The sequence below is a fragment of the Danaus plexippus genome, chromosome 20 (assembly GCF_018135715.1).
Source record: "Danaus plexippus chromosome 20, MEX_DaPlex, whole genome shotgun sequence".
NCBI classification, from domain to species: Eukaryota; Metazoa; Arthropoda; class Insecta; order Lepidoptera; family Nymphalidae; genus Danaus; species Danaus plexippus.
Window position 1 is genome coordinate 2,941,280 of NC_083550.1, and position 26,955 is coordinate 2,968,234.

At 32.6% G+C, this 26,955-nt stretch overlaps 5 protein-coding genes across 8 annotated transcripts; 1 reads left to right on the forward strand and 4 right to left on the reverse strand.

Moving 5' to 3' along the window:
- Positions 1-50: 50 nt before the first annotated feature.
- LOC116774054 (protein Abitram) lies at positions 51-748 on the reverse strand. Its single transcript, XM_032666680.2, has one exon. It carries the CDS (start codon positions 608-610, stop codon positions 74-76), a length of 537 nt encoding a protein of 178 aa, XP_032522571.1. The 5' UTR covers positions 611-748; the 3' UTR covers positions 51-73.
- Positions 749-3,089: 2,341 nt separating this feature from the next.
- Positions 3,090-11,603, reverse strand: LOC116773843 (sarcalumenin). 4 transcript variants are annotated; one of them, XM_032666367.2, is made up of 11 exons: positions 11,464-11,603; positions 11,097-11,247; positions 8,929-9,015; positions 6,992-7,330; positions 6,212-6,867; positions 5,712-6,033; positions 5,472-5,644; positions 5,210-5,401; positions 4,473-4,736; positions 4,074-4,237; positions 3,090-3,808 (listed from the first exon to the last, which is right to left on the reverse strand). In XM_032666367.2, the coding sequence occupies exons 2-11, from the start codon at positions 11,176-11,178 to the stop codon at positions 3,598-3,600; spliced, it is 2,490 nt and encodes an 829-aa protein (XP_032522258.2). In that variant the 5' UTR covers positions 11,179-11,247; positions 11,464-11,603; the 3' UTR covers positions 3,090-3,597. The 4 variants fall into 4 exon arrangements, with proteins under 4 accessions (XP_032522258.2, XP_032522257.2, XP_032522260.2 ...); XM_032666366.2 differs by having other exon boundaries at positions 11,097-11,273; positions 11,464-11,567; XM_032666369.2 differs by having other exon boundaries at positions 11,097-11,267; positions 11,464-11,527.
- A 5,509-nt stretch (positions 11,604-17,112) lies between these two features.
- On the reverse strand, positions 17,113-18,324 carry LOC116773858 (DNA-directed RNA polymerases I, II, and III subunit RPABC2). The gene is made up of 2 exons (XM_032666391.2): positions 17,981-18,324; positions 17,113-17,516 (listed from the first exon to the last, which is right to left on the reverse strand). The coding sequence occupies exons 1-2, from the start codon at positions 18,189-18,191 to the stop codon at positions 17,329-17,331; spliced, it is 399 nt and encodes a 132-aa protein (XP_032522282.1). The 5' UTR covers positions 18,192-18,324; the 3' UTR covers positions 17,113-17,328.
- Positions 18,325-18,701: 377 nt separating this feature from the next.
- LOC116774153 (small ribosomal subunit protein eS27) lies at positions 18,702-20,351 on the forward strand. Its single transcript, XM_032666811.2, has 3 exons — positions 18,702-18,827; positions 19,169-19,388; positions 20,196-20,351. Exons 1-3 carry the CDS (start codon positions 18,717-18,719, stop codon positions 20,222-20,224), a joined length of 360 nt encoding a protein of 119 aa, XP_032522702.2. The 5' UTR covers positions 18,702-18,716; the 3' UTR covers positions 20,225-20,351.
- A 2,908-nt stretch (positions 20,352-23,259) lies between these two features.
- Positions 23,260-26,554, reverse strand: LOC116774081 (putative riboflavin kinase). The gene is made up of 4 exons (XM_032666723.2): positions 26,286-26,554; positions 24,655-24,806; positions 24,233-24,443; positions 23,260-23,614 (listed from the first exon to the last, which is right to left on the reverse strand). Exons 1-3 carry the CDS (start codon positions 26,371-26,373, stop codon positions 24,237-24,239), a joined length of 447 nt encoding a protein of 148 aa, XP_032522614.1. The 5' UTR covers positions 26,374-26,554; the 3' UTR covers positions 23,260-23,614; positions 24,233-24,236.
- Between the last annotated feature and the right edge of the window lie 401 nt (positions 26,555-26,955).

The following is a 26,955-nucleotide window of genomic DNA, read 5'->3' on the forward strand; positions in this document are numbered from 1 at the left end:
AATAATATCTAAGTGTAAAGTTGAAATCAAGGATATAATGAAACTCAAAATACAAAACTAAATTATTTATTTCCTATTCACAACTACTGTTTATAATTTTTAAATACTCTTCGTGGTTGAGGAGTTCCTTTTTCAATGAGTCAGAAATTGAGATACTCGATAGCATAATTGCTATAAATCCATCAGAATTAGGGCATTCTTTTAATAGTTTGGGATTCTTCACCAGTTGCTCATTGATTTCAACAAGGAAACCCTTCATTCCGGCAGGTATTTCAAAACTTGTATTATCACTCCATTCAACTTTACAGATGGCTGTATGTGGGGTCAACATTTGACCTCCTTTCTTGCCTTTGCCTTTGACAGTGTTAGATAATCTATCTACTTTACCGATAGTAAAGTTCAATTTGTAGTCATCATCTCGTTTAAAAAAGAAATGACTTGGGGCTAGGCATAGTAATGTTATTCTGTTTGAATGGAACAACAACATAATATCATTGTTCTTAATACCATTCACATCAAGTATATATCTTTTACTGAAGTATCTCTCTGTAAAGGATTTGTAAATAGATTTTTCATTGAGGTCTATCGATTTAAGTATGTTGTACTCCATTATTATAATATAATATGTAGTCTATAAGTTTTCAGTATTCTGTGATTGTGCTAATATTCTGGCTTTTCTTTCAGCATGTTTCCTCACTGCTTCATCATTATTTGCTTGTTGGCGTCGTATACGTTCGGCTTTCAAGCACCTTCTCATATCCCGATCATAGTCATTACAATAGCCCATGAATTTTCGGAACGGATGCTAAACAAAATTATGCTTTATAATTATGGTTACACATAAAATACTCGAACTTAAGGTTAAAGAAGTTACTCACCTCAACATGACAGTCTTGTAATAATTTAATTAAAACATTGCATTCTTGAGTGTGTAAATGAGGTGATAAATCTGTGTGCATTACGTATGCGTCTCTCGGAGTTTTTTTAAATTAAATTTTTACCATATATTATATAAAGCTTTAATCTATAACCGTATCAACACGGTGAAATGTCAAAAGAAATAAGATTTCATGAATATGTCATGTGTCAATTTCATTATGTCAAAATTTAGTCTTTTCATAACCAAAGGGCTACGTGGTTCGTTCATCATCTCCAAGTAAAACGTAGTGTAGTTTGCATACTTCCTATTTTTATATTCTTTATTATAAAGTCTGAAAAACTCATTAATCTGATGACCTCTTTCACGATAGTAGTATAGAATTGACTAAACCAATGATCAGTTTCACCCGTAATTTCACGCATCAATTTCGAAATTTTCGAGTAGCACTTTTCATATGATTAATAAGCCCATAACTAAAATGGTACCCACTACTGGTCTACTTGCGAGGTAAATTAAATATCAGACTTTAGAATCATGAACATGCCTATCTGTTGTTTACAAAACATAAAATATTCAAAGTCGAGCATATCTTATCATTTAAAATAATTTGGAGAGGTACCAAAAACTAGATAAAAGTTTAATTCATGTCACTTTATCTAAAAATTATAAAAACGGAAAATCATATGTCTCGATCAGTGTATGGTCGTTTGTGACAGTCATTTAAGATTCTTGGATGTCGTAGCAAATTGTCAAGGTCGGTTCAATATCAATAAAGCTGTAGTAATTCTTTTTTGAAATAAAGATTTGAAAATACTTGATTTCAATATAGCTTGCATCTTAGTAATAGTGGATATATGTTAAAACAATATATTTTAATTCCATCATTCCCTACAGAAAATTTATAAAAAGAGTCACCCATACAAACAAGAAATACTGTTGAAAGGGTTTTGGTGAGTGAAAACATACATTTAATGCGTTAGCGGTTAGAACATAGATAACATTAAAATAAGATCGTGTACAAGCTACAATAATAACGAATTTACCAATATTTTGTTATTTTATTTTCTGCCCCTCTTCGTTCCATTTGCCATTTTTCTTCATGGAAATCTGCCTCCTTTTGCGTTCAAGTTGTTGAACTCCCACACCTTCCTTTTTTCTGTAATTTATTAAACAAAATTTTTTTTGCAGTTATACGAACTCCATTTTTGGCTCAAACAGCTCTTGTAAAAGTAACTTATTCCGTAAATTCGCTGTAAAGAACACAGTAGTGAAATGCCTAAATTCAAGTTTATTCATTAAACAAATAAAAACCCACCTGGGTTTTGTTGAGTTTGTGGTAATAGATATACAGTAGTCAAGACTTTTAATATCATAAGTTCTTAATGCTTTTATAATTTTTTGTCCATAATCTATCGATAGCCCTTTATTTTTCGCACCTCCAGTGTAGTAAAGGTCCAAACGTATTTCAGCTAACTTTATTCGGATTTCGGAACGTACGTTTCCCTCGTATTTCATTTTAAATGTTTTATCGTTCTCTCTTTATATCGGAGCATCACTTCGTTTATTTTTACTTGCCTATTGGACGTGCATTTAATTGGAAAGGAACGAGGCCTAAGGAACCAGAAGTAATGTCCATCATTTTAGAAAACACTTCAGTACATTCGGAGTAATGGTTCACGATAAAATATTCACCTGTTGGCTGTTAATTAATTTTATATACCAGTAATAAAAGTATACACATAATATAAAGTATTTAATATATCTTTAGGATATATCTTTAAAGCAATATTTAAAAGTTTCTTCTTTCATTTTCCTTACATCTCTAGTTACATATGTTTAGTCCTTAAAGTTAGTGACATGTTTTCTCTATACATACAAGATAAAAACCTACTAGATCTGTGCCATATAAAAAGGAATTAAATTTACTATTTAATTCAATATAGAGGAGTAATTTTTTTCTTATTTATATTTAGGAATATTAATAAAAGCGGGTCTTAACACAAATAACATAATTTTCATATATTGTAAAAGGGTAAATTATCTCTTGTCTCAGATAATTTTCTCATTAATTACTTATACTTACCCATTATTAACACTTGTAACAGGAGATTATGCACATTAAAGTTTAGTAAAAAAAAAAAATTATTCATACAACGATATAAGGAAAAAAGGTTTTCTATGCGAAGTAATAAAATAAAACAACAATAAATATATTTTATTTTTATATTTAAAGTATTCACATGGTGTCTCATTCTAAACAAATTACAAGTTTTCAATTAAGTTTGAGACAGCAATTTTATTACTTAGTCCTAGTGCTCCAGGAACCTCAACAAATAAATAAATAAATAAAACGTAATAAATAATACAACAACATATTTCTCTAACAAACTTTAACGTAATGACTAGATTAATATGATTTTGGTATTCGTAAAAAAAAAAAAAATTGTTAATAAGGTAGTCTTGCATTTTCTAATTACTCTAAAAACACGAAAGGATTTGTCTTAAACATAACATCCGACACATTCATGACAGGAAAGGAACAAGCGATAAGCAAATAAATACCAATACGAATGAATAGAAAATGCGTATTTTTTTTTATCATTAATATGTTAAGACGCCCAATTAGATAAACAAATGCATAATGTGCCCAAAATAATCGTCTAAACAAATACGCTAGAATAAGAAGCGGGTGTTATGTTAATTTGGGGGGGAGCGATTCAACTTTTGGGCATTCCCTGGGGGGTGGCAGTTTCTACCATCTTCTTGTATTTGCCGACCAGCTCGGGCAGGTCGTAGGCGATCGCTACGTCCAGACGATTGATGGGACAGCCGCGGAAATACGTGCACGTGGACGACAGCTGCTGGAACTCGTACAAGGGATTCAGACGGAAGAAGTCCCGGTAGGTTTCCGGGTCGGGGAGGTCGTACCTGGATATCACAATACATATACAATTAAATATAAAGAAAAAATACTCCGGGAGCTTATAATGTAAATAATTATTAAGTCTTTTTTATTAAATGATAGTCTTATGTTATCCAATATACCTAAACAGTGTAACTTTCTAAATAAGGCTTAATGTTACATATTTATTGTCAATACACAATGTCTCATAGACATATTTATTTGAATTGGCTATAAAGGAGGTTGCCAAAGGAATGTTATGGAGAGATACCTAAAGATAAGGAAAGCTACCTTGATATATTGGTAAGTGTACTGAGTCCCTCGTAGATGTGGTAGTTCTGTGGGCTGTCGATGATCGCGTCGGCGATGACCTTCTTATTTCCAAATATGGTCTTGTGGTTGTAGTACGTGGTCAAATAGCAGTCGACCATCTTAGCGTGGTTCCTCACGCGCACCTGGCGAAAAGTAACCAGATGTATGAAATATTTAATATTCTTTTACGATTAACCTATATTCAACTGATTATTGAACTACGTATCACAAATACGTGATTATTAAAAAAAAATCCTTACATATATAAAATAAGCTACTTTTGACAATTAAGATTTCTTAAGTAATAGTAAATTGATAGTGATTAACATTTTTCATATAAAACGTAATAAACGATGTAGTATAAGAAAAGTTCCTCACGGCGAATCTCCTGGCGCTCGCTATCTTGTTTTCTATCCGCTTGTCTATGGCCTGTCTCAGGTCCCTGAGCAGCTCCCTCTCCTGCGCCAGCAGCAGCCTCGCGGGCGCTCCGGCCTCCAGCGGCATGGACCACAGCGACACCGTGTACATGACGGGAGGCTGCGCCGAGCTCATCAACGGCGAGATGTTCCAGATCAACGCGCTCTGTACACGCATCAGCTCCTCCGGCTTCACGGTGTCCGCTTTGTTTAGGACGATACGCGTCTGTTCGAAAAATAAAATGCATGTACACCTATAGATTGTCTAAATTAAAACGATGCGCCCCACCAGTGCATTTACACACACACACACACACACACACACACACACAAAATGTACGCAAGACACACAAACATGTAGCTAATTAGCTATCAGCTATGATTGGGCAATCAGTCGTTAGTTAGACACAAACGTAGCAGCACGCAAAGTTCGCAGAAGTACCGTCAGCATATACACTAAAGAACATCTTCGGAGTCAGGTAAATAAAATAACATATAAAATTCCGAGATAAGCCATGCTTATTGTTAGTTGTTATTTCTGGCGTTTTAATTTATATAACTTTATTTTATTCCACTAACAGACCAGTTCATTTTTATATAAAAGAATTCTTTATTTTATGCAAGTAAAATTTTTATCACACAAATACTGCTCATGACTTTCATTTTTTCTGCGAAAACATGTGATAATGTTTTACAAACCTGTGATTCTCTGCCTTTGAGCTGGTCCAGGATAGCTTCTGTTTCCGGTCCGACGTCCAGCTTAGAAGGATCGTAGACGAGAAATATGATGTCGGCGCGGTCAATGAACCATTGACAGGCGTCGTTGAAGGGAAACACTCGCGACACCTGCTTCCTTACTTCTAGGATACCAGGTATTTCCACAACGTTTACCTAAAGGACAACACTAAATATAACATACTTAAAACCAAATACGTATTATTTCTTTTGATTTGACCGTCACCTTTTCCAGTAGTTTACTGGGATACCTAAGACCTCTGAGACGCTCCTCCAAGCCCTGTCCAAACTTCTGCAGGCCGGAGAACGTCCAGTCCGCTGCTAGTTGAGTTCCATCCAGCACTTCTGGATTTTGTCCGTGCATTAAGATATTGAAGTACGCTGGTGATGGCTCGGCGCCTATAGTGAAATATCGAGAATAGAGACCAACACAAGGAGTGATATTAACTGACTGGTAATGTTTTACCTGTACGTAGAGACCATTCGGTGAACTCTATTCCTGTCAGATAATTCAATATGGAGGACTTTCCGCCGCTCCACGGTCCCATGAACAGGACCAATGGCTTTGAGAATATCTCTGGATCACCGAAATGTCTGTTACTCAAATCTCTGTATTTGTACAACGCTTCAAGTGGCTTGATCGAGTTCTCGTAAAGCCGTTTCAGATCTCTGAGAACAATGTCGGCCGATTTCTCAATAATCATCTCCGACTCGCTGGCTTCCTCGTCCAATCTTAGGATTTGAATGATATGGTCACGGGAGCGCAAGTTCTCTGGAATTTCCCCTTCCTAAAGAAATATATATGTTACTAAACCACAAAAAATTAGCTTTTTTTAAATAAAATATACAACGATTTATTCATAAAATTTTGTGCCTACTCTGTAAATGTCAAACGAAGACAAAAATTATTACAATAATCGTTACTTTATAATTTCAATGTAATATTTTGTACCATTTTCCACTTACTAAGAGCAAGTCCTCTTCCGGTACACCTTCTTCTTCGCTTTCTCCATCTCCAGTAACCTCGGATTGTTCACCACTATCTTTTTCGGCGTCGGATTCGCCAGCAAGATCTTCTACAGATAGCTTCTCTTCCTCAGCAACGTCTTCGGAAGATTCAGTTTTTTCTACAGAGTCTTCTTCTTCCGCAGATTGAACTTCTTCTGCAGATTTTTCTGCTTCTGCCGATTCATCTTCTTCCACTGCTTTCTCTTTTTCTTCATCGGATTTACCGTCCTCTTCAGTATCTTCTTTAGATTCTTCTTGGGAGTCATCTATCTTTCCTCCCTCTATTTCTTCAGACTCTTTCTTTTCTTGAGATCCATCGTCGTCTTCATCTGTTTTTTTGTCTTCATCACTTTCCCCTTCAGCATCACGTTCTTCAGAAGCATCAGAAGATTCCTCTACCTTTTCATCTGACTCAGCTTGTTCTGTACTCTGGTCTTCTGCCTGCTCAGCCGAGTCTTGGTTATCATCAGCGCTTTCAACACCAACTTCATCTGATTCTTCTTTGTCATCTCTTTCCTCGCTCTCTTCCTTTTCTTCTTTGGTGTCTTCAGAGTCTTCTTTACTGTCTTTAGAATCTTCTTTACTTTCTTCGTCATCGATTACTTCGCCACTTTCTAATAGAAGTAAATAATAATAAACATTCGTTATTACACGTAAGACAATTACAATTAATACCAACGTTATTTTAGAAGCAGAAATAAATATAAAAAAAATCTTAAAGTGTAATATAATATTTACCTTTTTCGATTTCTTTGTCATCAGCAGATGCTTCTTCTTTGCTGTCTCCGCCATCCTCTTTACTCTCATCTGCTTGTTGCTCGACGTTTTCAGCACTTTCGTTTTCAGCTTCATTCTCAACAGAATCTTCACTTACAGGACTATCAGAGTCGTCGTAAGAAGATTGAGAAACATAAGGTTCATCTGCTACTTCTACTGAAGGAACATCTCCTGCTTCTTCACTCTCAGCATTTTCTTTACTGTCGTCTGAATCTTCCGCTGCCTCGCCTATTTCTGCTGATGTTTCTTTTGTTTCGTCGTCTATACTTACTTCACTAGATTCGAGTTTTTCTTTAGAATCTGAAAAGATTTATTATTTATATATAACACAATTAAAAGGATATTTCATTATATTTTTAATCCATTTAACCTTATTAACTAATATCTGCCCTTTTTTAGGATTAAATTACTATTGCATTATGTTACAATTATGTCAAGAATTTGAGTATTTCTTACTTTGAAATAGTTTCCAGACACTTTTTAGCTAAAATGTTTGTTGGAAATAAAATAATTTGAAAGGGAAAAATCCTTAAAGTTATTAATTATTAATTAATTAACATGAACTTTATTTATAACACTTTTTTATCTAAACAACCACTCCAAGCTATGGTTGGCAATTGGCATACAAAAACGATTGCGCAATAACATACAACAGATACTTATTTTGATCACCATATTATATACCATATTTATCACATATGATATTTTAGCGGTTATTTTATGCTGTCATGAATTACTGTTCTATATCACTCATATACAAAAAAACCCCTCTATATATTAATATATCTAGAACAAACTTTTTTTTAACCCTTGTTACAAAACGCTGTGCGAAATTAAATAACGTTACTATGTATTAGAAGAATAATCCGCTATACTACCAAGAAACTTTTAACTTAACTCTAAAATCTTTTGCATTCAAAGACTATTCTACCCGAAGGTTAAACGACTTTGTATAACACTTATTCGCTTCTTAATTCCATGTGTGTACATATTAAATAAACATAAAAATTTTACTACTTTTAATCGGAACTGCCTATTCAGTTTTAAATTAACAAAAATGTCTCTACTTTCGAACTTTATCTAATCTAATACTGTAATAATAATCTAATACTGTAAGGCAAAAACGATATTGTTCCATTGGGAACGGATATGGTGATAGGACAGAAAATTATGAAATCTTAAATTACACGAAACCCGAAATATTCAAATAAAATAATGACAGGTCTTAGTTATACCGACAGTTATGAGCTAAGTCGAGGGATTCAAGGTCTCCCCAGAATAGAAAACTAGGATAAGTTTTCTTAATTAAATATGTTTTAAAACAGTGAGATCATCACAGATTCCATTGCAATTCATATTTACATAAATAAATCGAAAAGCGTTTTATTTCTTTGACGTTTCTATGTCTTTTGTGTTCTTGGAGATTTAATTTAAGTTGATGTGTAGGTTAAAAATAAGTTATGAATAATATCCATCCTAACCGTTTTAGTAACACTTCCGCTCTATATATTTTTTTTCAAAATGCTTTCAGTTTTTAAATATCTCTTTACAACTTGTTTCATTTATAAAATAAAGACTTCACTTATTCCAAAAGTACCAACAAATTTAATAATGGTTTTTTTTTCCCTGCGTCAATGCATCCTTCGATTTATAATTTGCTTGTTCAAAAAAAGGGTGAATAGGCTAATACTGACATAGTGCGTGCACCACCCACGCCTTTATTTCCGAATTCAAACGGGTGGAATGTCAGTCAAGCACTATTGACATGAATAAAAAAAAATCTTTATTCGGTTGCAGAAAAATTAAAACATATAAACCTTTATATTTATCGTTCATTTAATAGTTGTTTCAATTATAATATATATATATATATATATATATATATATATTTTCCTCACCTGGTTCTGTATCCCCCGATTCGAGTTCTTTAAGTGCTTTTTCAATGTATGGACGGCATTGTGATTCTGAAGGAATGTCGTCGTCGGCTGAAACAAAATTATATAGATCAAAAACAGATTTAAAAAAAATTATACATATATTTAAAACAGTTAGATAATAATTGCCATTACTTGTTTATTAATGAACTATTTATAGACCGTTCCGAAAACGCCGTATAAATTTATTAAAAATATTTTTTTTTTTATAAATTCAGCAAATTATAAATTTAATCTGCATATCTGACATATCAAGAAATATACATAATACATAAAGGAACTGTTACAAACTATAACTAATATATTCTCTACCAATTATAATTACAATATTACAAAGGAATAAAGTATTTTTTTTAAATAAATCTAATGTTCTTGTTTTCATTATTAATTAGTCCGTTTTACAAACTATGAAATATGATTCTCATATATTTTCCACAAAAGTATACTCGTGTAACCCTAAAGGTTTTTGTAAATGTAAGATATTTATTAAAAAAAATATGTTTTAAATTGGCACAAATACAGTGCACATACTCTACAAGGCAGACATTACGTCCCTACACACGTCAATGAACTAACTAAATTATATATTTTTTTATCCATGTGTAGGTACAAAATTATTACGAATTTTTTTGAATATGTAACAAGTTTTGTTTCCATAGAATCCTTTACTGTCCAGCAGTAAAATATTCTTGAGCTTTTGTAAGTAAAGTAAGGAGTTCATCATTTTTAAACATCTGGTACAAAACTAGAAAATAAAAATACTCAATGGTTATACCCATTGATTGAATATATTAATAAGTAATGATATCACCCGAAAGACAAAAAAAAGGAACACAGTCATGTGGAGATTCTGAATTTTTTTTTAGGAATATTGGTTTTGGATACCAGCCATGGCAAACAGGTTTTAAAAAAGTTCGGTTCATTCAGAAAACTTTTAAAATAACTATTTTACGAAAGCTTTTTTTTATTATGAACGGCTGTCAGCTCAAACAAACTGATCAAGAGCGGTTCAGTATACCGGATCTAAATTAAGATAAGATTATTTTCAGGCTATTTTTAAAAACGGTGACCATTAATTTTTATTTCTTTACTTATAAATTATTTTAAAACTTATACTTAATTACTACATCAATAGGATCGTAATTCTTTTGGTTAATGATACCGTAAGTCAAATTCACAGCAAAAAATTAAATAAAATATAATAATAAGGCTTTTGCAAGGACTCTATTTATTTTTATACTATAATAAACAGTGTCTAAAGTTAAGATAAACTTTCAGCGCTATAGAGAAGGCAGAAGTGATTTATTTACTTTAAAGATATATGTTACGATTATGTACCTACATATTTATTACTATTGGCAATTACATATATATTTCATTGTTAGTTATATTCTCTGTTACATTGCTACAAACTACAAACAAAAGCTAGGCCAGGCTATTTTAGATTTACGATTTACTTAATGCTTTCTTCTCGCGATCCGTACGACCTAAATGATTGGCCTTGTTGCATTCCGCTATTTAATAGTTCTCCGTATGATTGTCATTGACAGTCTAAATATAAAATAACGACATAGTCGTCGATAGCTTTATTTATTATTTACATCATTAGAAACAATATTACGTGACGGTAAAATCAAAAATTTTACTAGACAGGTACGTCATGTAAAATTGTTTCTCATTGAAACATTTCTGATTTATGTCAATAGCTGATATTTTATGCCAAAAAATAAAACATTGTCTTTGGTCTCATGTATACTAGCAGTTATGTAAAAGTTATGAAGTGACCTATTTTTGTGCCTCGCTTTTATAATGTCGTCATGATCCTATCGTTTTTCACAAGATGGCGACGCATAACGACAAATCCCTGTATTTCTATTTGCGTAGCTATGCCGATTGGAACGTCTCGCGACCGAGCGCTCCCCCTGAGTTCTGATTAATGTGCACAACTTCACAGTGATGACTGATAATTAAATCATAATAACCTTGATGATCCGTTACACTCATAAGGTTATAGCCAAGAATAGCATACAAACGCGCTTTTTACATAATTTCAGCGCAAGTTCCACCTAAAATAGCCGCGATGCGGTGACGCAGGCTGGCTCCCACTCATCCGACCCGGCCGCGCTACTCACCTCTCGCAGCTACCGCGAACAGAGACACGGCAAACAACATGCACAACATAAACCTCCATAACTTTAATCTCTTGGTCCACATTTTGTTCTGTTCCAGCTACACCGGGCTCTATATCATTTGCACTCACACTCGCGCACCCGATCGGTAGATCTATGGACGCGAATCACAAACTATACCTGACGTAAAAATTTCACTGCCGAGGCCGGACGCGGAATGCATGCATATGCATTTCGCTTCCCGCTCGAAACTGCGATTAACGTAACTATGTACAAACGTAATTACGATAAGAAAAAAAAAATGTGTGACTTAAATGAACTGTTTGTAAGTCAGAGTTAATCGCAATTTAAATCGGAACGCAAGACAAACTCTAGTGGAACTATTTCCGGAGACAGCACAGCATCGCTGGTCGGAGGGGTACTGACGAGCGCGGCTCCCCGCGTAGAGCTTTCAGATTCAGCGCGCGGCCTTTTGCCAAGCGCAAGACGCGTACGCATCGTCGTCTTCACGACCGGAACCAGTTGTAAAAGCAACAATTATTACAAATATAAACCTAATTCACATCACATTAATAATATCGCGTTAATTTGAACCACCATAAAAGGCTGAAAATACAAAATTATGTCCTCGATTTTTTCCCAACTTTTTTCCTGCTATGAAACTGGAAATCAGTTTTTTTTTAATTTTTAATCGGATATTTATTTAATATTATACAATAAATGAAACATTGATAAATTAGCTTTATATATTATTATCGTTTATAACTCAATTTTATCATATTAAAAAAACATTAAAGGTAGATCTTCAAACGATATCTTACCACATTAATGTTTCTCTAAACGGATAAAGATTTCAATCCCGCCGTTTATTTCAATAAAATATTGCAATCAAATTCGAATGAAAAATTAATTTAAACAAACATTAAATAATTGTAACGTAAGATTAGTAGAGATTAATTCTAGCCATCAGAGTACAATATCAGTTGGCACAAGGCGTCGACCACTCGCTTACACATTTCAACTTGGCATTCTCAAAATTGCATCCTTTACACTAGCAACCGAATGCAATTATAAGTCCTATGTCAATACGACTTGTCTTACCAATAACTATTTACAGACTATATCCGATATTGATTGCCAAATACATAATCATTTGTTTATGCATATATGCATCTAGCGATGCTGGGAATGGCATTCAACTATTAAATAATCGACTAGAATTATTATGATTAATTTAATATTGATTCGTATGACAAATTTTATTGGCAACACTTAATTTGTGGTAAGAACTAAGTTTGTATATATTTTTAAACAATATTTAGAGGTATTCTCTACTTTTTTACTACATGTAGATACTTCTCTATATAGTTACACACACGTAAACTTACGTGTGCTGTTAGTAAAATTCGTTATGGATATTATTAAGGGTAAGGATACATATGCTAAAAAGTAGACTATTAATATTAATTAAATAATACGGTGTCATATAAAAAATCATTTGATAAGCAAACAATTTAATACCTTAATTTTATTATTTCAAGTAATATTCAATTGTTGCGTCTTCTACAAATTATGTGAATAAAATTCATGTCATACGGCGCTTGAAATTACAATTAGTAGAAACAGAAAAGGAGTAAAAACTTTCTAAACATATGGATATTATATTTGTTTTTCTTTTATAAATGAATAGATATATAAGATCAAACAAAACATCACAAATCACAGTACAGTCCGCTATAATTACAAAATTATATTAAATTGAAAGTTAATTTTAATCAAAAACCGAAGTCGCCCAACGTAACCGAACTAATAAAGGGCGTGTGACGTCATAACGACATGTTTACTCGTAGCGCCTAGCTGATACAGGGTTTAGTTGCTCAATAGATAATAGTGAATACTATAGTATAATATAAATTATTAAGTATTATTAACAACTAAGTAGTTTTTGATGTTAAAGATTTTTTCACACCATTTCGTACAAATACTTAAAAAACACAACTTTTTTTATGTGAAGTTTCAATTAGTGAGATGACGTAATCAATAAACCTAACTTTTTAATTTTGTTAGAATCATTCTCATATTATTTTTTTAAATAATAAAAATATTACATTAGATATTATTTTTTCAAGCACTGGTTGGATAGTGCTTTAATAGCACTTGCCTAAACCAGATGATATCATGAGATGAAGCCGTAGATACTAGATAGCAAACGCCCTATTCCAGTACAAGAACTAATTACACTTGATTTGAAGTCACCCAAATTGGAAATTGAAGGAAACAAAGTCAGGCCTTTACTGTACGCGAGAGAAAGGACGAAGCGTATTGCTTTGTACCGAGCGCGGGGAATATGTACAACAAAGTATTGAGGCTTGCTCGCTGATGAAAATGATATGAAAGAATTATATCGTGCAGTTCTCTGCACGCTTGAAAATACAAACAAGTTGGATGTAGGCTCCAAATTATAACTTATAATTCCTGAATGTCATTAAAAATATCTATACATAATTTAAAGCATTCAAAATTGATTTCATTTATAATAATATGGAACTGTTACCGAGTCTTCGTTCTTAGGCCCTTAAATTCTTTTATCGCAACCACATATACTACAAGACAATGTAATAACCCTTCCCCGCCATTTTTGACACTTCACATATGGAATGTTCATGAAGATAAATCAAAGTCGGGCTTAGATAAATACTGAGATTAATAATCTTAATAAAGTGGCTCCGTCCTTTTGGTGTAGATCTTCCTCGCATCCGGACGAAACGATACGCTTCTTCCTTCCTCATACGCACAGCAAAGGCTTGGAACAGTTTGCCTGCGGTGTGTTTCCTTAGGTAATAATTTGGTGGTCTACAGGTAAAAGTGAATAGACTGATACTACGATAGTGCTTTCACCACCTCTTGCTTCCAACGGGTGGAAATGACAATCAAGCACTATCCAGTCGAAATTTACAAAAAAAAAAGTCTGTTCGAAATAATGCAGTTTCAATGGGTCAGAATAAGACATCAGTTCACAAAATTATATAAAAAAAATAAGTTTCATCCACACAAGCTTCAAATCATCCAACAATTGAAGAAAGATGACTTGATAAATGACAAAATTATTATGCAAGAGTCGCTGTAGATTGATTTTCTACACCCACAAAGCTCTGTAACATGTTTTTCAGTGACGAGGTGTATTTTCATATCAGGGGGTACGTCAATAAACAGATATGCGTTATTGGAGTGAGAGCAATCCAAAAAATCCATGGAAAGCATCTTCACGGCCCCAAGACCAAAGTTGGGTGCGTTGTTAGCATGGCATAATTGGCTCATATAGTTACGAAAGAGGAGGAGAAAACCATTAACGTATAAGGATACTGCGCAGTACTGGACAAACTTTATGCCGGAAGTGTACAATCAAGCTAGTTACAATAACAAAGCCCACTGTCATCAGGATCTAGCTACGGCACACACCTCCAAAAACTAAGTGAGTAAACTCACACCACTTTTTTCTGGAAAATTAATATGTCGCTTTGGCGACAGAGAATGAGCTCTTAAATCACCTTTTTTTTCTGCCGGGGAAATGAGTTCTACACATACCCGACCTAGTGGGGACAGGGCCGGGTTATGTAGGGATGGTGGTCCAACCTAGAAGGCGGAGGAAAGACGCCCCTTACGGGGACGCCCCGACCCACTAAACCTAACTGGGTGTTCCACTCCGCACCGCTGAAGCGTCACGGGCTCGCTATTGCGCACCGCAACGCAACGGCTGTCTGCGGTCCTGACCCGTTCTTGATGGGGACTTACACTTCCACCCTCCACTCCGTCGATGTTGCCCCGGAACATGGGAGATGCGCACCAACCCGAACCCTCTCATATGAGCGACAGAATTCCCCATCCGCCACCCATAGGCTCCGTCCAACGCGTGACGATTTTGCTACCTGGTGACCAAGGACGCCACGTAGGTTGGACGCCGTCGGCCACCTCTCCCGTAAGGCATAGGGAGAGATGTGGTGTTTCGCTCCCGCTCCCTTTCTGCCTCCTGTTTACACCTTTACACTTTAAACTCTTTACGTGGCGCTTACCACGACCGGCTACGAGAGGTCCGGCCCTATGGCAGCCACCAAATCGCAGCGTTGATTGTCTCAGGCGGGACATATGGCACGGGTGTGCTGTGCCATCTCCTCCGTGTGCCTAAAGGTAAAGGTAAAGGTTCCCTGCGCAAAGGTAAAGCGTAGTTCCAGCGTAAAGGTTCCCTGCGCACCACCCGACACAGATACCGACCGAAACATCCATACCCGGCAAGCAGTTGCGCCAAGTGGTACGTCATGGAAACGAACCTCCTATCACCCCACTGCTTAAGTTGGGGAAGGACAGACCACACCAAATCCCGGTCATATCCCGGGTCACGTAGGCGCACTGCCCACTCCTCTAACACTTCGGCATGCGCCTCTTCTCCCCATACCTTTGCTGCACTTTGGTGAGGACCGCCGTCGTTCTCCTGCCAGGAAAGCTAGCGTCGCTTCCATACCACTACGAGGGCATCAGCTTCAAGATCCCACGGCAGTGTCCCTGCCAGAATGCATGCCCCGTCATATAACATTATACGGTTCACCCGGGATACCCTGAGCGCCATGTTTCGCTGTGGTACTCGCAGCAAAGCCGCGACGCGACGGCTCAAAGTAACTACCCATTTGGGCGTACAAAGTCATGGATTTAATAGCACCGATGTAAAGTCACACGCATCATTTGTCCCCCGATGTTTGGGAGGATCTGCCCGAGAGCTCTGGCTGTAGCCACCAATATTGGGGCTAAGCGCCGCAAATGCTCCTTGAATTTCCACTGGGTGTCGAGGACGATTTGGAGATATTTCATCTCAGACCCGACAAAGATGGAGATTGGACAACCTGGTCAAACCCCTTCCAATTTTTCCCGTGGGGATACCTAAAATCTCGTGTCTACAACAATTCACCAGAAAACAATAAAGGCCCTGCAAGAAAATAGCCGACGCGAGATTGCAGTTAGCCGTCCAGAAAAATCGCAATAATGTTTGCGACTGGAAGGACGCCATTTGAGTTGAGTGATGTGTATGATGATAAATAAATAACTTCATGTCTTTAAATCTTTGTTCTATATTGTTTTTTTAAGTATAAAATCTGCGAGCGCACACCCGATACTTACAATTATGGCACTCTCCTTGCGGAAGATAGTTATTAAACGATCTTCCGAGATAATGAATGTCACTAAGTTGGAAAAGAAGTACCGAAAGGAACTTGTGTATGTAATCTAAACCTTAAACTGGTTTTACAATAGAGAATATTTAACTTCATTCAATTCCTTTTATACACAAAAGAAATTTTTTGTGTTAAACACAAAAGAAGTACTAGGTAATTAATTTAATAATATTCGCCTAAAATATAGCAAATTAATACCAATGACATTGGGAAATTTGAAAAATACGGTAAAAAGAAATGAAAAACCTATTCATCGTACCAGTATGATGAATAGGTTTTTCATTTTCATTTTTCATTTTCATCTGGTTTATAACCTGGTTAACATAACCTAGTTTTCTCTAGAAATCTTTGTGGCTGTGAAATATAAGTTCTGTGAAAGTAAGTTACTCAGAACCTTATTATTTGTAATTTGGGTTATAGTAAAGCGGACTACAAGATTAATTTTACTCTCAATAAAGCCAAAAACTATGACAAAAAAACAGAGTCCAGATAATAGTATTAATATATATGTATACCATAGATATTATCTTGCAAATTTACATACAATTATAGGACTAGTATAAGAAACTGTTTTCTGATATAAGAAATATAATATAAAAAAATAAATTATTTAGCATTCTAATGTGCTTGAATAAAAGATTACCCTTTCCCTTTTCCTACCCTTTCCTCTCCCTCTTCCCCAATTAAGGGTGGCAACGCATCCGCAAATTTTTTTGCGGATGTCCATGGCTGACGGTACTACCTCCATTAGGTAGGCCGTCTGCTCTTTGCCCCCTTGGACATAAAAAAAAGACATTAAATACTCCACATAATCCATTTTATTTTGCTCAAATGAGACGGTAAAATCATTTGTGGGGTTTTTTCATATTTCAATTATTAGTTACTTCAACTATACTGTGTGAGAATGTTTAATTAGGACTTTGATAAATTTGTACAAAGAACAATGTTTTAAAAATAAATGGAAAAAACATATCATTATTTTATACTTAAAACTATATTAAAATTTAATTTTATGTCTAATGATCTATTATAATAAGTTCATCTATACTCCAATCTTCGTAAGAGTGGTCAGGGAGATATCTTCGGATGATTATGGGAATCTTTCTCTGCTTCAATTCCTTCATTGCAATTTGTAATGGGTCGGTTTCACCTTCCAGTTCCACCATGACGGGGGCGCACATAGCTATTTGCAATGCTCTCGTACCTGGAATTAATTTGAACATGCTTAAGTGACAACCATAGTTATACTAGATGGAAAACATATGAAAAAAAGACAAAAATTTTAATGTAAATAGACTATGGTTGAAACAATAGCTCAATTTAAATTCAAAAGTTTAGATAATTTAAGATCTCTATATAGTTGTATCTACAACTTAAAGAGGGAAACAGACGAAGGCAAACAATTCACGCAATATATATAATATTGTTTTTAGAAAATAAAAAATTCAAAGGGTAAAGTTGGTAGATAGATATGTTATTGTAAAGGTAGAGCAAGTCATTAATAACAATTTACATACTAAACAAATAGCTATAAATATAGGGTTAATTTGGTCATGGTTTTCATAAATATCAAGTCAAAAAACCGATTAAAATGATTTCTAAAAATATCAATGTAATGTAAATTTACTGAGCTCAATGCAGTTGAGGTTAGAAAATTTGCCAACAAACCTAATACTCTTGCCCTTTCATATTTTGTCATATATCTAGTCGTGATCCGTTTAGATTTCTCTACTCCACCACCGGCTTGCCCTGGAGCTAAACACTGAACATTATAACCATCTTCCTCTTGTTCCTCAACCTCTTCTATGTTATTGTCTTCTTCAACAATGTCGTCATAATCTCCTCCCCCATCCTCTCCATCGAATTCCTCGTCCGCCATTAATTAAAAAGGGGTTTACCGAATTTAAATCTCGTTGAAAATGTATAAAACTACAACACAGTTAAACTTGCTTCGAAGTTTGAAAGTTGAAACACGGTTCAGGTGTATAATAATTAATAATCGTAATGTGAGTTTAAAGTTTGACAGCAGTAAACATCACATAGATTATAACGCATATTAAATATATATCCTGTATTATCTTTGATGACAATAAAATATTTTTATGTTAATATGTAAAATTATATCGTTATACTTCTACTTATTACAGAAAATGTAATACTTATTGTCGTTAAAGAAATGTAGGGTCACAATAAGTATGATTTAATACTTTTTGTTTTTTTTTATTACTGACGATATGGATATTGATCAATTAACCTTTCATTATTTTAAATTTACATGCAAGAACTAAAAATTACTGATTGATCTAGAAAAAAATTGTGTTATATAATGTGTCTAAAACTATAAAATACTTTCATACTTGTAAATGAAATGTACCCTGTTTTATTCAAAATTAATTGAAAAAGTATGAATATTTTGAACGCAGTTACATTTATTATTTATGGTCTCCATTTCTTGTCTCTGGTACATATATCGTTTTTCCTTTTCCGGTTCTGCATCGAAGCTGTAACCATGCCGGTGTGTATTTTAATAAATTTTGTCGTTTCGAAGTATTTCTGTGACTAAAATGTGTGATTTTTGTGATTATATATCGTTATACTTCTTACTATCAACTGTGTTCGTAATGGCCAATAACGCGAACTGTGTGCTAAACAAGATAAACACATGGCACCTTTGACGTCTGATAACTGACACGAAAATGTATTATTCCTTATGAATAAGACTCAATAAAATATCTAGTGCTGTTTAATTCAATATATAATTGTCGAATAGTTCGAAATTTTAAAGTGCAGTTGGCTGAACTTCTTTTGTGTTATATCGTGCAGGCATGAAACTAACCTAAACGTGGTGTATTTCAGCTCGCAATTGATTTGCTGCACCCTTCGCCCGCGTCGGAGAGGAGGAAGCACAAGCTCAAAAGGCTAGTGCCCCATCCTAACTCCTATTTCATGGACGTGAAATGCCCTGGTTGCTACAAAATCACAACGGTATTCAGTCACGCGCAGAGAGTAGTGGTATGTGCTGGGTGTTCGACAATTCTCTGCCAACCCACTGGTGGCCGCGCTAGATTAACTGAAGGTAATTATTTTTTTCTTCATAAACTAAGATCTCACATAAAATTTTCATTTCAATTATCTACATGTATGTGCGGAAATTGTATGACTTATAAGAAAATATATACCTTTATTAAATAATTATTTCCATATATTTCTTGTTCCCTATTTTCTTGTAAAATGAAAGTATAATAATAAAACAACTACACAATAAAATACACAAAATATAATTTGAAGTTTTGTTCATTTATTTTTTTCTTATCTATATATAATGCATATGTTATTTATTTAAGACAAGCTCATTTATTACTTTGTCCTATGAAAATCTGTGAATTGTAAAAAATCTGAAATACTTACATCTACTTTTGCAACATATCGGTACTTCAATATGTACCATATGACTAATGCGAGTGCATAATATTGTGCAACAAATCCTTAGCTCTATAGCTCTATATAGGAAATCATTTAGTGTTAATTACATTTAATATTCTGCCGAGTCTGAGAATTATTTGTTTTAGGTGGACTAATATTACCTTTTGATAATAATTTTTCTATGTCAACTCTGACAGTGCAATGAAATATATATCTTTTCTTTTTATATATAATGATTATTTTCTGTCATTTCCTATCACAATTATCATATATTGATTGTTTTGTTTTGTTGATCTTTGTTTATAATGTTGTTATTATCATATATGGATTTTCATATATACAGAAAATTACTTTTTAACACCCTGTATATATAAGTCACAGACTAAATTAATTAGTTAATATTATTTAATAATTAATACTTGTTATAACAATACATTTATTGTATGTATGTTTGTTTCAGGATGTTCGTTTAGGAGAAAACAACATTAATTTTACCTGGAGAGAGAGCCCTACTTTTAAGATTTGCATTTTATTTTCCAATCGTACGAATGAGTGATATTTTTCTTATTCATTGGATTTGTTAAAGCATTACAAATAAAGGCTTTTTCAAAAGGTAGACACTTTCTTTTATTTTTAATCTATCATTTATATCTTGAACTTTTTTATGTGAAAATTGGACTTTATTTATTTAATCTTAAAGGTGAGTCATATTCACCGATGGTGCAATAATTGTTGAGTAAGCTATATGAACTGCTGACTTAATGTTCAATAATTATCTGAACTTTTCAAATGTACAGTGATTACTTTGAGTATTTGAAATAGAATATCGGTGCTTAAAATATATAAACTAAATAGATTATTGTTCTTAAGTCTGTTTTGATATAGGGGTCATGCTTGATACAACTTCAAAAGTGTAACAATTTTTAGTGAATACCTAAAAATTTATATATGTAGCTATTTAATACACCATTTTAAGACAGCATTGAAAAATTTGCACAGTAGAGCAATACTCGCTCAACAGTAACCATTCTCTAAATTTTACTATTCCTTGAAATAAAATATATCACAAGTAGTTTGTTTATTTAATTAATGGCACACTAAGTACAAAGTATGCTAAGGGGTTCTCATTTCTCACAGACAACTCTAAGTGAGAAGATAACAGAAATATGAAGAGGGACAAAAGATGTTTAGAAAATTATATTTAAATAATAAACTAACAACAATCTATACATAAAATTTAATTACATAAGCATACATATATACTTACAAATGTTTGTATATACATAATTTATATGTCAATGAATGTAGAATAGAATATACACAATATTAGTGACAAAAGTGGATTCATTAGTTAAAGAATTACTAATGGTTTGCAAATAGGAAATGGCAATCTGATGACAGGCCCCCAAGTTTACCCTGAAAATCATACACATGGCCAAATTCATTTAATCCTGAGATAAATCTGATACAAATATTCTGATAGTTATTCAGTTTGCTTAGTAAATCATTAGAAATATCCTGATAGGAAAGCCAGCATAGCCTATTAATGACAAAAAAAAGAGGTTGACGAGGAGAATCTTGGCCTTAAGGTCACTAGTTGTTTCCATCGCCGCAGACAACTAATGCTAGCGAAAATTATCGGCTCCTCTGTACAAGCTCTAGTGCCCACGAAAAAGGGCTATCAAAAAACCAATATCTCTTTATAAGTCTAGTGTTTAAATTTTTACCAACAAAATAAATTTCAAGTGCACGTTGTCCACCTGCGCGTAACTGAAGTCTCTTCTAGTGTTACGTTTAGCGTCACGCAGTATAAATACTTGTGACTTAATGGGGTTTAGGATGATCCCAAACGATTTGCTCTAACTACTGATTTTTAGTAAAAATATGTTGTTAACTGGAGCATTAATGTACACTTCAAGATCGTTAGCATAAAGATAAGACGTAGCTAGAAATTTAGTGGCAGTATTAAGAAGTATTTAGAAGAGAAAAGGAGGACAACACCACCATGAAGAACGTCCGCAGCTCAATTGTGAAAACTGAAAACTGAAATGTCAAATGGTAGCCATTATATACATTTAATTGGTCAAAACGTTAGTAGACGGCGCTACGCAGCAGATTATGTCAGTAATTCTGAACGATTGAGCCTTGAGAGTTGAGACAAGATAGGGATTGAGATATTTTGACGTAAAATTTCTTTACTCACGTTTGACTTACGGAGTAAAGTAGTGTATACACGGCGAAAGCGTTGCGCAAAATTTGACCTGGTGACGAGAATAGAACTAGAGAAGAGAGTTACGTATCGTATATTTAATATTATTGTAGAGCAGAGAGGAGGACGTTGGAAAACATATTTTCTTTCTCTCGTTGACAGATAAACAGGTTTTACATCACCACTTTCATTTACTTATACTAAAGTTGCAACGAAACTAATATTCCCGGGCTTTATAAATAAGACCAGGTATACACAATTAAGTTTATGATGAAAGTGGAAAAAATAATGAACTGTGCTGTTGCATTGCAAACGAATGTAGATTATAAAATATGATGTTTCAATAATAATAATAATATTCTTTGTTTTTATGAGAAAAAAAATAGAATTTTAAATAATTTTCTTTTATGAATAGGAAGGTAATATACAGTTGTTCTTAAAATTATTGATAGTTTATCTTCTCTATAATTAAAATGATCAGAAAGACATTTTGATAAAGTCATACTTTAATTATGTATAAGGAATACTTTTGGCTAACAATTTCGTAATCTACAATTTATGTTTAAGCTATTTTATAATTATCTGTTTTACCAAAACCAAAACGCTAATTATAAAAAGCAAAAACAAAAAAACATTTTTGAGAACTTATTCCATAGTGCAAAAACACATTTTAAAATTCCATTGTAATGATAAAAAGTGTGTCTCCTCCATTCTGCACGACACTTACAGAATATACTGTGCAAGTCTTTGCACGGATGAGGACCATATTTAAAACAGCCAACCAACCAATCATAAAAAATGTAGGATAAAAAAATAACAATCCCAATTTTGCTTAAGTGTAAAAAAGAAATATTCCGGTCTTTTGTCTTCAATTAAAAAAAGTGCCCATAATGGACTATTTGGTTAGCTACAGTTCTTTAAAAAAATAATATAGTGATCTAAACAATTTATCACAACATTTACAAATTCATATTCATTAAGTTTAACAATTATCAGTCATCATATCGATATTATTGGTATTTAAGGAACTACATCAAAGTGGAATGTAAACTTATTTCATTTCTTATATTTATTATGAACAATTTAAAAAAAAATACGTAAGGCTACAATATCACTTACACCCTGAAACATTATTAGTACAATTCGTTTATAACGAAACTGAAATTTCGTTAATCATTAAATAAATGATAAGAACATAAAAAACTTATCTTGAATTTTGTTTGTGACTAGTTAGGTATATAGTAACTTTCTTGCTAATGAATCGTTTAAAAAAATTCAAATTAGGAACGTCTACGGTAAGAAATAATTTGACAAATAAAACAGTTCTGTGTATATTTATTCACTATATAACAGCGTGTATATGAAAATATCACAATATGGAATTCCCTGTAGGTATAATTGCGGGTTAACGGTAAATAACAATACATTATAGTGAGACATTTAACAAGAAATATCTATATTTACATAATTCATAAGTTATAATCATAAATAAAAACATTTCAAACAAAGTAAATAATTTTCATATTAAGCTTATATCAAATATAATTTGATAAATGTTTTAAAAGGTAATTTTGCGTATTATCTATTATTATTCTTTATTTAAAAAAAATCAAAATTTTTCTATTTATTTCCTCTTTGCTTACTTTGGTTTCACATTGTCAACGAAATACCTGCAGAGAGAAAGAAGCTTTATATAAATTCACAATACATACGACGTTCGCGATTCATTTTTACTCCGACTAAACTTTGTAAAAGAATTTAGACAAAATAATACCCAAACACTATTAGTTTCCACTTTCATATAATCGTGTTATTCCCGATGACAAAAGATAAAACCGATATTATAAAACTGTTTGAGCAAAATTTGTTTTTACGAATAAATTAAACTTGGCAGTATGAAGATAGAGATTGGATTATTAATTAAAATATAATATGTTATTGGTTCCAAATATATACTGTCTGTAAAGTATATACCTTTGTCAGTTTTTTTTTTTTGCAATTAAACAAAATGGAAATAAATTATCCAAGATTTGATGATGAAATCGTAAAAGTGGATTGTAGGTTTTGGTGAACACCAAACTTTGTAACTGACACTGACAGATGCACTCGAGAATTAGTTAAAGATCGTAAATTTAATGACAACATTATATTTAGTAGCGATTAATCAACAAAAACGTATACCTTGATAGATTTTGTTGAAAATACTAATAATGAAAGTGTACTTCCATACGGCCATACAAGAATTTTACTAAAGTATTGCTTAATAAAAAATATGAGTCAAAGCAAACCTAATTAATTTTTAAAAAAGTCATGTTCTTTAAATATTATATTTTCTTTGATGTCCAAATTTTGCTTAGCGTCTTCAATATCCTGTTTTATAGCACTTATCAGATTGTTCAGCGACGGAAAGTTCTTTTCAGGTCTCAAGTATCCCAGCACACAGATCTTCAAGATCGAACCATAAAAGTCGTCGTCGAAGTTATGAATAACATGAGTTTCCTGTAAATAAATAAAATAAAATATTATATACTCAGTAAGTGAAAATTATTACCTATTTTAATAAAAGTTAACTTTATTCTGATACAAATAAAATATTATTCATTTAATATGCTTAATGTATATACATATAGATATAATATAATGTATGTATGAGTAAATATAACCAGGTCTATAAAATATATTAATATATCTAAATATATAATAGTCATACCACGGACAACTCCTTATTCTGATAAAACGGGCACCATCCAATGTTGACAACCATCTTGTAAACGGGACCCGAGTCAACTTTAGCCCAACCATAATACACACCAGTTTTTAAATCTTTTGGCAGAGACTGTGCCACTTCCCTTGGAAAATTTGCTGAAAATAACAGTTTCAAAAGTTACAAATTATAGATTAAGCAGGGAAATACCGAGAGAATGAGAGATGTTATGTTTGTTGTTCTATGTACTAGATACATAAATAAAAATAATTTAGTTAAATATTAATTGAAGAAGCTATTGCTAAAGACAAATAAAAAACGTTTCGTAAAACCTATTTCTAAGTATTCTATCTATTCTTTATTTACAGTCAATAAAAACTATAAATTGTCTACAATTAATCATAACTTATCAATTGATAAATGTCGTCAATTCAATGCATTATATTGTAACAATGTTGTGGTACTTGTGATGCATTTATGATCATGACTCGTATATTTTTATAATCTGTGTACAAATCCGAAATAATTAAATAACTTATCTATAATGATCTGGAAAAGATAACTCTGTGGAATATTTATATGGATTATATTGCACTTGACATTGGGAATAAATATAATTTTTTTATATCACCCTGTGTTATAGCATGAAAATTTATCTTATCTGTCACACAAAATATATACTTTTATATGTTCATAAATTTAATTAATGACATTTCAATAGTAATTTAAAAATTTAGAATTCATACAATTTTTTTACATACACCCTGTCCAGTGTTGAAAAGGTACCAATAAAATTGTGGACATTATTATAGATACTACAGAATTATAAAACGAATCATATATATTATACCAGGTCAACTTTGTAAATAGTACAGAGTACCTTGTCCTAAATACGTATATTTTTATTTGTTCAGTCAATGGAACTTGACTTAAATGATAAGAAATACAAGCATTTGTAATAATTTTAATACAATACACAACTCTTATATGATATTGGAAATACATTTGTTTTGAAAAGAAGTACAACTATCAATTAAAAATGTGTTTAAAACATATAGTAAAAAAAAAATACAGTAAGGAACACAGATTTTTGTACTTTCACAGATATTAAGGCAGATTTTAAGTTGTGGGATTCAAATACGAATAACATATTTTTGTTTCTATACAAGACAGGATTATGTAATATTAGTATAAGTATAGTGTAGTTATAGATAGTTCAAATGTCTTCAATTACCAACTAGAACTTAAACAGAACATTATTCATTAATATTTATATAGGCAAACTGATAAGAGACAATATGGTAGTTTAAACTAAATAGACAATTGGTTATCTTTATACCTATGCCACATATTGGCTAAATTATTCAAGGAGTTTTGCATGAAAATGTACATTGTATTGTTTGCCATAAATAAAACAAGTTTTTAAAGCTAGTTTTTGTTATAATTTTAAATGTTTAATATTTTTAAAATCATACTTCATCATATTAGTGAAACAACTATTCATTCTTTAATATTTTACTATACTGTTATGTTGATTAGGGGCTTCCCTGTTTTTATAATTGTTTCTTTGTGATTTTTTTTTCAGTTTTTGTTTTGGAAATTTTTACGATAATTTAATAATTAATTATAATACATACCGGTCGGACAACCTAAGTCCTTTGAACCTCTTCCGAACCCGTTTACTACTTGACCTTTTAAAAATAAAGGCAACTGTGATAAAGACATTGTAGTTTTATAAAAGAATATTTAAATAAAATCCTTTTTTTATTATATTTAATAAAAATATTGATCACTCAATTAATGATTATGAAGCAAACGCACTATGTTAACTGCTAATATTCATTGCTAAATTCTAATTTATTGTCACGATTGCTAATCGAACTCCGAAATATTTCATCAGACAATCACTTACTATAGTAGTCTTGATTAATTGACTGACTTTGTAGATAAACAAGATTGACGTATATTTTTGACGTTGACGTTGTCCCCAATTAAATTATATTCTCTCTTAAATAAGCTGATTAAACATAAAAAATTGAAATATAACGATGCTTTAACTGTAAATCAGGAAAATATAAATTTAATCGTTTACTACTTGGATAGTAACCGCTATAAGAGTAACATATAATTACTTAGAAAAATATAGGATTTTTTGTGAGCTTGGTAAACAATATAGTCATTATATTATTATTTGAAACCCTATAAGATAAGTATATCTTATAAACTGAATTATACAAATATTAAACTACCGACTACTGTTATGGTATAACTGTAAAAGTCCACAATAAACAATAGGTTTAATGCTAT